At 35.1% G+C, this 9,714-nt stretch overlaps 1 protein-coding gene across 1 annotated transcript; it reads left to right on the forward strand.

The window, feature by feature from the left end:
• Positions 1 to 1,116: 1,116 nt before the first annotated feature.
• LOC126713322 (mitochondrial inner membrane protein OXA1-like) lies at positions 1,117 to 9,322 on the forward strand. The gene is made up of 10 exons (XM_050413055.1): positions 1,117 to 1,284; positions 1,773 to 2,261; positions 3,006 to 3,096; positions 3,466 to 3,513; positions 4,786 to 4,844; positions 6,384 to 6,459; positions 6,559 to 6,690; positions 8,103 to 8,210; positions 8,459 to 8,513; positions 8,750 to 9,322. Exons 2-10 carry the CDS (start codon positions 1,783 to 1,785, stop codon positions 9,007 to 9,009), a joined length of 1,308 nt encoding a protein of 435 aa, XP_050269012.1. The 5' UTR covers positions 1,117 to 1,284; positions 1,773 to 1,782; the 3' UTR covers positions 9,010 to 9,322.
• Positions 9,323 to 9,714: the final 392 nt, after the last annotated feature.

Genomic DNA, 9,714 nt, shown 5'->3' on the forward strand with positions numbered 1-9,714 from the left:
TTGATGCAAATTATTAAATTTTACCCAAAAAATAAAAGAGTCTTTGTGCTTAGAGGCTAGTTTGTATTGACATTTATATAACTTGTTAATTAAACGGGTTAAACGTGTTATGTCAAGTAGTCGGGTTGTGTTAGGGTTGAAAATTCTTGACATGTTTATTAGACAAGTTAGGTTTAATAAACAGCTGAATACCATAGCTTGACATGATATGAACTCAACCTATGAACACGAATGGTCACCTATTTGAGTCTCAATTACTTTTTTTTTTTTTTTTTTTATAAAGAAAATGACCTAAATTACTTAAATGTCCAATATAGTGAGTTCATGTTGATTTAGTTTACATTATACTAGTTTCTTAAAATAAAAATTAAAAAAAAAAAAAGCTTACATTATATAAATATATATATATATATATATATATGTTTGGAGAAAGAGTTTAGGGGATTCTAGCCTTTTACCCCTATTTTTAAAAATATTTGGCAATATGTCCCTGTTTTGAAACTATATAGGTTCGTGCCTCTATTTTGAAACTCGATTGGTTTAAAATCGAGTTATACCCGATCAAACTTAAAAAAATAAAAAAATTGCATAGAACTCGAGTTCATAGAGCTCGAGTTCCATTTAAATTGCATGAAACTTATAGAAACAAAAAATTGCATGAAAACGTTGCTATAGGGCTTTAAAACGCTATTATAGGGCTTTAAAACGTTACTATAGGACTCACTGAACCTGATATGGGGCGATCAAACTTATAAAAACAAAAAATTGCATGAAAACACCGCTATAGGGCTTAAAACGCCATTATAGGTCTTCTTGAACGCTGCTATAGGTATGAAACTCGAGCTCGAGCTCTAGGAACTCGAGTTCCATGCAATTTTTTTTTTTTTTTTTTTTTAAAGTTTGATCGCACTGTACTCGATTTTCTACCAATCGAGTTTTTTGATTGAAACTCAATTTTATTAAAATTAAGTTTTAAAATAAGAGTACGAACCTATATAGTTTCAAAACAGAAACATATTACCAAATATTTTAAAAAATAAAGGTAAAAGGCTAGAATCCTCAAAAGTTTATCTAAACTAAGAATTTTCCTTAATTACTAAACTAACGAACCGTACAATTAAGCCCTAGACCGTCATTGGCCTAGTTTGGGTTCAACTACCAAGTAAGCAAAGCAATCTCTTGGACTAGGCCACACTTCGTTCGCTACCCAAACTGAGTCTGACACACAGTCTCAGACCCCTCTGAGATTTTAGACTCCCCTCTCTGTGGTGCTGATTCGTAAAGGTGAGATCTTTTCCAAATCTTCCATTCACAAAACCTCTGCTTTTGAATCACAGCTTTGAAATCAGGGGTTTTTACTTCAATTCGAATTCAAAGTCCTTTACTTTGGCTTCTAATATATATTGGATCCATTTCCCTTACTCACTAAAGCTATGCATTTGTAAAGCTTTCATGCCCATGAATTAAATTTTGGTTTTTGTGGTTTTGGTTTGTCATTAAAGTCATGGTCTTTAGGAATTTTCACCTTGTGGGGCAATAGATGGTGTTGGGGTTTTGCTAGGGTTTAAGAATTTTTCTTTTTTTTGATCCGTGTATTCATTTTTATATTCCATCATTGTTGATTTGTAATTTGAATTCTAATAGCTATGTTAATGCAACCTTTTATGTAATTTTGTTACACTTTTGAAAAAGTGATATTTTTTCATTTTTATTTATATAATTGAGTTTAGGGTTCTATATCTCATCTAGGTTTTTGTGAAATTTGTTTTCAGAAGTGTATCAATGGCTTTTATGCGTAGTTTATCTACAAGAGCTACGATTATAGCTCGAAGATGCCACCCATCTTTTAGTTATGTTCTCCATAATGATGATGATAGTAAAACCCGCTCGATTGATGAGGACTTGTCTTCTCAAAGAATTGATAGCTTTCTCCAAAGGAGGTCCTTTGGAAGTCGCAGCTTCAATAATTCAGCTGGGTTTGGTGCTTTTTTCCAAGATAGAAGATATTCCCACAAGTTTCTTCTGCCGAGTTCAGGTCCCTCTTTCTGCAGGTATATGTCGACCACAGTTGGTGGAGGGCCGGACAAAGTTGAAATAATCAGTGATGTTGCTGAGGTTCTCTCAAATACATCCATGGAAACAGTAGCTGCACAGGCCACAGCAGTGAATGAAGTTGCCATTGCTGCTGCTGATTCTTTCTTGCCAGTCAAGATGTTGCAGTACATTATAGATTATGTGCACTGTTATACTGGCTTGAACTGGTGAGGAGCCATTTGCAATTCTATTTTCTATTTTTAATGACATCTTTAATTCTTTATACTGCTATGGTTTCTTGTAAGATTGAATGCTAAAAAATTACAAAATTCAGATATGGTGGAACATTGTTTATATTAATTGCTTAAGAACATGCACTAAGAATTGCTGATTACTGAAAGAAACGATGCACAAAGAATCATAAATGGATGTTCATGAAGATTACCTCATTTACCCAACTACCTTGACACGAACCACCATTAAATTACAAAAAGTCTGACATTACAAAACTGGCTTTTTACCTTAAAAAAAAAAAAATTAGCTTGTTGAACTGTCAGTTCTTTGGATTCATATTACCCAATTGTAGTGAGACACAGTGTCATAAAGCTGACTTTTTTGCCACAATAGTAAGCAATAACAATATCTGCCTGTGCATTAGCTGCTGTCACCAAGAAAGTCACATAATGAAGAAATTTAGCTATTCATTTCATTTGCATACAAATTTTCTCATTAAAAGATGATGACCTCCTTTGTTATGCAATGAAAGATAATTTAGATGTTAACAACCTTCGTTATGATTATTCCAATTTTTATTGTTGCAGTACAAGGTTTCTAGTTACTCAAGCAAGTTACAATGGATTGAATATGCGATTTTATATTTAATAGCTTTTTAGTTTACACCAACATTGGATTTTTAATATGTTAAATATGGAAGTATTTTATTAATATTAATTTTTTTTTACTTCTTTCAGGTGGGCTGCTATAGCTTTAACAACTCTTGTGATTCGGGGGGCAACACTTCCACTTTTGATAAATCAACTTAAAGCTACTGCAAAACTCACTGTATGTGGCAGTACTTGTTAGTTACAGCATTGCGTTTTTGGTGACTCATTTACATAATTGTCGGATATGCTTGTTGACAATCTGATGCCCTCATACCTGCAGATCAATTAAGAATTTATTAATTACTTGTAAATAGTCTTTGCTGACGTGGTGTATGTTTTATGAATTGTTTTACTACTTCTACAAAGTAGTTTTATTCGTTGAAATTATGAGGGCAGACCTGTTTAAGTGCCACAAAACTACATAAATCTATGATTTTTTTTCTTTTTACTTTTCATTTTAATCTGCATTTAATCTATCATATAATGTACATCCTTCTATTTTAAAATGATGGCAACACATCCATAATGGTTTATGCATGTTCTGCAGCTCTTGAGGCCACATTTGGAGGAAATAAAGCAGGAGATGCAAGATAAGGTAATATTATTTGTTCACTGTATCACTTTATAAATCACTACCTGCAATAATCATGTTGGTACAAATTAACCATAAGTCCAGTGTCACTCACTAAGGACAAGGCCCATCATGTCATTTGTTAATCACTGCCATCAGCCAATATCATATTTGTGCTATGATTTTACATCTTTATATTCATCAGTATTTTGTTGGGGCTTGCTTGGATATGCACATGATCCACAAATACCATGATTGGTTAGCTTAGGATTTAAATTTGGTAAAGCTATGAGAGATCTAGGATGCTACTTAACTTAACTCAGCTTCTCACCACTCACCTGCCTACGCTGTTAGATACCATGTGTGAATCTTCCTTTAAATGACTCAGACAAGAAAGGGTTCAAGCAAAAACAAGATTAAATACAAAAAGATCAAGATTTATGGTCTAGTTTTGATGTGGGACTTCTTGGAAATTTCATGAGTTATTTATTTATTTATTTTTGATAAGTAAGAATGATATATTTCATGAGTTATTTTACTTATTGAGTCTTAGTTTTAAGTTTTTTAGGTTAGAAAGTTGCTGGATCAGTTTTAATTAAGTTTTGTAGAATAAGGTTAATTGATGATTTCCATATTTTCTAGAATAGGCTGTCCTTGGCTGTACCAAAGGCCCATGAATCTTATTTTGCTTTTTGAGTCCATTGAAGTTTTTAAGTACTTTTTTTTGGGTTATTAGTAATCCTAGGTTATTTAGGAGTCCTAGTCCTTCTAGAAAAGGATCTAGCACTAGCCTATATAAAGTTGTTATTGTGAATAACATTGAAAGAGAGAGTGATTTTAATAAAATTCCAGCAGCTTATTTTAAGTTGTAGGGTGTGATTGTCTTCTCCTGCTTAAGTGTGATTGCTTAGTGTTTTATCTTCCTTTATTTCATGTTCTTTTCATTGTTTCAATAATGAATAGCCATAACCATTCAAGATCTTGTCAAGAATCTAATTTAGTTCTGAATTTGTAAAGATCCTAAATCAAAATTGATATCAAAGCCCATTCAAGCTTCTGTCCTTTTTCAATAAGCTGCTGGAAAAAATTATTCAACTTTGTGTATTTTTGCTTTTGAGAAACATGCATTTGCATTCTTGAAATAATGGCAGTCCTAATTGGTCTCAAGATCTCCTTGTGCGGATGTAGACTCTGTTTGTTAGGCCTGTATCTACTGTGGATATGTACACCATATGATGTTGGATGCTTTTAGAAAGGATTCTTCTTAGCATGTTAATGTTCATTTATCCTTTTCAGGCTACGGATCCCAATGCCATTGCTGACGGTCAGCAACGAATGCAGAAGCTGTTTAAGGAGTAAGCAACTTTTCCACGGCCTGCAATAGGAACCCATGGCAATTTAATTGTTTGGTGGCTTTCATTTTCCTTTTTTGGTAGTTATGTTTTGGTTCCATAAAGAGCCTGATGGTGATAGAGATTACTAACTGAGATGATAATATGCATGCCACATTTTCTGTGATTTCCTTCATTCAAATCAATTAATTTACAGTTTATAGTGCCAGCTCCTTCTTTGATTTGCATTAAGGGCCCTGTTCAATGTTTTTGACCGTCGAGAACAATAAGCACTTCAACAATAGCTCCCTTGCTATTTCTGCCAATGTCAAAAAGTGATTATGGTGCATGCTTATAGCCCAATGTTTGAAACCTTGACTTCTGTATCATGTTTCATCCTTCAGTGGATTGACCCAGGAAATTATTGGAAATGGGTGAATTAAAAGGAAATGTAGGATAATTTCATATTATCCTTCAGTGGATTGACCCACGAAGTGTCTGGAAATGGAAGAATTAATAGGATATGTAGGATAATTTCATATTTTCCTTCAGTGGATTGACCCATCTTTCATACTACCTGAATTTCACATATCTTCATACCGTATAATGGTAATATAGGATAAAAGTTGCAAATAATATAGCGTAGGATTAATGTGCTGGTGAATTATCTAATTGGAAGATTGTTACTATAATTCTATTATTAATAATTGGTATATTGGGCAGTAGTAAGATACTTGAGAAATCAGGGTTTATGTTTTATGACAATTAGAAGAGTTTCACTTTTCTTTTGGAGTCTTGTTGGTTGGATCTCTAAAATAGGGTAAAGGAGAGGAACTTGATAAAAGTAGTGCAGAAAAGAATGCTATATGGAGTATGATGTGGGTTATTTGGAGGGAAGGAATGCACATATTTTTAAAGGAAATGAAAGACCGTTTCATGATTTAAAGCTTTCCTTCTTTCATACTCTGTTTGAGTGGGCAAATGCTTCAGGTGTTTCTACTTTTAATTCTCTGCCTGATTTACTTGATTTTTGTACTTCCACTGCTATTTAGTTTACATATTCTGGCTTTTTTTATAGCACACTGCCTATGTGCCTTATAGTCATTGTATTTTTTCTCATTCCATTTCCAATAAAGTATTTTACTTATCAAAAAAGGGAAGGATCCAAATGACATAGAGGAATGGATTTTCAACTTCATAAATTTAGTAATGGGATTTGTTTTCAAATTGGCAGTTACATAATCAGTTTGTGATTCATCTCTTCATGGTCTTGACTTTGGAGCTTAGGTTAACCATAAAGCTAAAAAGGAGATGTGTGCTTATACAAGGGGTGGTGCATGATGTGTGTTTATATAGCAAAAATGCAAGCCTCACCTCCTTCTGTTTCCAATTTTACCAACTTGACTGAAAGGGATCCCATGTGGGTAGCTCTGTAGTGCTAAAGAGGTGTTATGAATAGAATATGCTTCTTATGTCTAATGTTTTTCAATTCGTCAATTCTCCCCTATCTGGCCTTTGTTTTGCCTGACATCTTCATTTTGTCATTATGATTGGGTTCTACAGATATGGTGTGAATCCATTTACTCCACTGAAGGGACTCTTTATACAAGGTCCTGTCTTCATCAGTTTTTTCATGGCTGTAAGATAAATTTCTTTTTCATAACATCTTGCAAATGATTAATTGTTTGCTTTTATCCTTGGTCTTTAGATATATCTCTGACAACATTTTCTTTGGCAGATTAGAAATATGTCAGAGAAAGTCCCATCATTCAAAACTGGTGGTGCGTACTGGTTTTTGGATCTCACAACTCCTGATGCTTTATACATTTTTCCAGTTTTGACTGCACTGTCATTCTTAATTACTGTGGAGGTAGGTGTCTACACTATCTCTAATCATTTATGTCAACTTTTCTTACTTGCTGTTAGGGGTGTCCACGGGTTGGGTTTGGGCTCAACCTGGAACCAACCCAACTCTGTCGGGTTGAAGGATGGTGGACCCGCCGCTGACCATGAAAAACTACGGGTTGAGTCGGATCAGGCTCGGGTGGACGGCGGTTGGACCCGACTCGACCAAAAGAATGAAAACAAAGACGAAACTTGGTACAAATTTCACAAATCTTAAGAACAAATCTACAAACCCAAATATCAGTAACCACAAATCCGATGAAACAGACAGAAATAGAGAGAAATAATAGCAGATCTGAACTTGCATGAGACTAAAACGAAGAAATAAAGAGTGTTACTTGCAGATAGGCGATGGTGTGATGAAGGAGATTCGTAGCTCAGCGATGGTGGAGGTTCAAAGATCTAAAGATTCAGATCGGCGATGGTGTTGGCTGGCAATGGTGTTGGCTGTTGAGTGTGAGAGAGATCGAGAGTGTGAGACTCTGAGGTGAGACTGAGAGAGCAAGTGGACAGAGAAACTGAGGGTGAGTGAGCTGGTGATGGTCTGAACTGGAGGAGAATATAAAATGACTAAGAACTGCGTTATATACACGGTCAGGTTGGGTGGATCGGGTTTTGGAAGGGAAGACCTGCCATCCGACCCGCCGGAATTGGTTTGGGATGGCAGGGACCTGCCACCGACCGCCAGGTAGTTGGGTTGGGCGGTTGTCGGTTCGGGTCTGGTCGGTTTTGCGGGGTGGGCCAGGTCTGCGGTTTTGTTGGACAGGCCTACTTGCTGTTTAATGTGGAGCTGAAGAGGCTGAGAAATTACCATGATGAGTTTGACTCAAGTACTGATTGAACACTATCATTACTGTTTCCCTTCATTTCAAGTGGAGTGAGTAATGTGTTTGACTCTGATCGGGATAAGGTTGCTTCCGTTAGATCTGAACATAGGCAGTTGACTTATTTGTTTAAAGTGCATTATTTTTGCATCTATGTCCATTAATTAAATGTAGAACCAATTTGACCAATTATCAATTCCTTTATAGAATGTTCTATGGTTAACAATTTCCACTAGTATTATGTGAACCAGGAATGAAGCAATTGATCCATGCAGAAAATATCTAGTATTAAATGCTAGATGTTAGATTGAAATAAAATTAATTTTGTTTCTTATTTTATTTTTAATTTTTTCCGTTTTGGGTTGGGAACCTAATTGCTTCACTATGAACTTTTGCAGTTTGTTTATTTATATATTAGTTTAGCTTTGTGTCTTTTTGTTTTTGATTTTTTGTTCTTGTTTTTTGGGGTTGGAACCTAATTGCTTCACTCTTAACATTTTCCCTCTTTTTCTAGAACCAATTTAAATTTAACTCATTTCTGTCTGTTCCTCAGTGCAACATGCAGGAGGGTATGGAAGGAAATCCTGTTGCTGGCACCATGAAAAATGTTTCAAGGGGCCTAGCTGTTCTTACAGTTCCATTCACCATGAGTTTTCCTAAGGTAATTCTCCATTGTTTAGTTACTTTCGACATTACATTTTACAAGTTTCTCTTTGTTCACTTCTAATATGAACATGAGTTTGGCAATAATGATTGCACTATAATGGTTCTTCCTGTAAAATTGCCCATATGGATTTAGTGTTTCTTGTTCATAAGCCTCTTTCAGTTGTTTACAGCATTGCATACTTCTCTCCGCACGAATGGTTCTTTCGTTTGTTTACATGTTCATAAACATTTATTTTACTGCAGGCTATATTTTGTTACTGGATTACATCCAACTTGTTCTCGCTCTCGTATGGACTGGGTGAGTCCTTTTAGATTCTAGTTTGTCAGAAATTTTACTTCAGTTTCACCTTTTCCATCTTAAGGATTGTGGAAAGCTTCTTCAGTGATATGCTCTTTAGTTGTGTCATGCACCAATTTGCATTAATTTCTACTGTAGAAGACTGGAAGTTGAATGAAAAACTTCACTTCTTGCTGTTAACAAAAATTTATATTCACTTTTTGCCTAAAGAATGGCACTCTTTTTGAATTTTCCAGTGCTTAAATATCCTGGAGTAAAGAAGTTCTTGGGGGTTCCTGAAATACCTGTTACAAAGCCAACTACTGCTCCACAACCTGCCTTCTCTGCGATGGAAGCCCTGAAACGTGCTATGGCAGTCAAAGCAGAATCTACCGCAGTACCTCTTGAATCAGGGAAGCTTCCAGACCAAAGAATATCTTCTACTTCAGTTCTTAGTCAAAGGATTAAAAGTTTAGAGAAACAGGCAAAAGGAAGAAAGAAAAACAAGAAGAGGTGAGGAAAAAAGTATGTTGTTAGAACTGCTTTTTAAGCTAATGTAATATTTTTTGAAATAGTCAAAATTTATTTATTGGGTAAGGGTCTATACCTGAGAAAGAGAGAGCAGTATAAGGAGGTTATTCAATAATTAGGTGAAAAACTAGAGAGTTTTTGTAATTCTCCAAATGAGTTGAAATTTTTTGTAAGGATATGTGTTTCTTGGGGGGGCAATATCTGTTGTCTGAATGGATTCACGAGGCTATTCAAGGCTCACATCCTTTAGTAGAATATAAACACGAAGATGCATCTATTTTGAATGCCATTTGTGTTTCCATCTCCCATGTCTATATATTCAATATGAATTTTGGATGATATTATAAACTCATAACTCTGACTCAACTCAGCCTTAAAACCAGATACCTGTTGTATTTTAAACTTTTGTGTTGATTTACATTATTTGGGTGGCCTCTTTTTTCATTGTCACGGTATTGAAAATCTCTCAGGCGGTTGTGCAGCCAGAAACAGTTACTTCTTCCTCTTGTTTCAGCCTCGGGCCAAACATGTGACATTAGAAAGTTTTGCTAGTTGTGTATGTTAAAGGGATAGAGAGATCCTTCATATTTTAGTCTTGAATTGTCGTGTTCATTACATAACACGAGTTAATGAAGGTATGCCACTATTTCTTCTGATGCAATCTGGAGTCTTCAGTTTTTAAAATCAAAGG

The sequence above is a fragment of the Quercus robur genome, chromosome 2, assembly GCF_932294415.1.
Source record: "Quercus robur chromosome 2, dhQueRobu3.1, whole genome shotgun sequence".
In the NCBI taxonomy this organism is placed as follows: Eukaryota; Viridiplantae; Streptophyta; class Magnoliopsida; order Fagales; family Fagaceae; genus Quercus; species Quercus robur.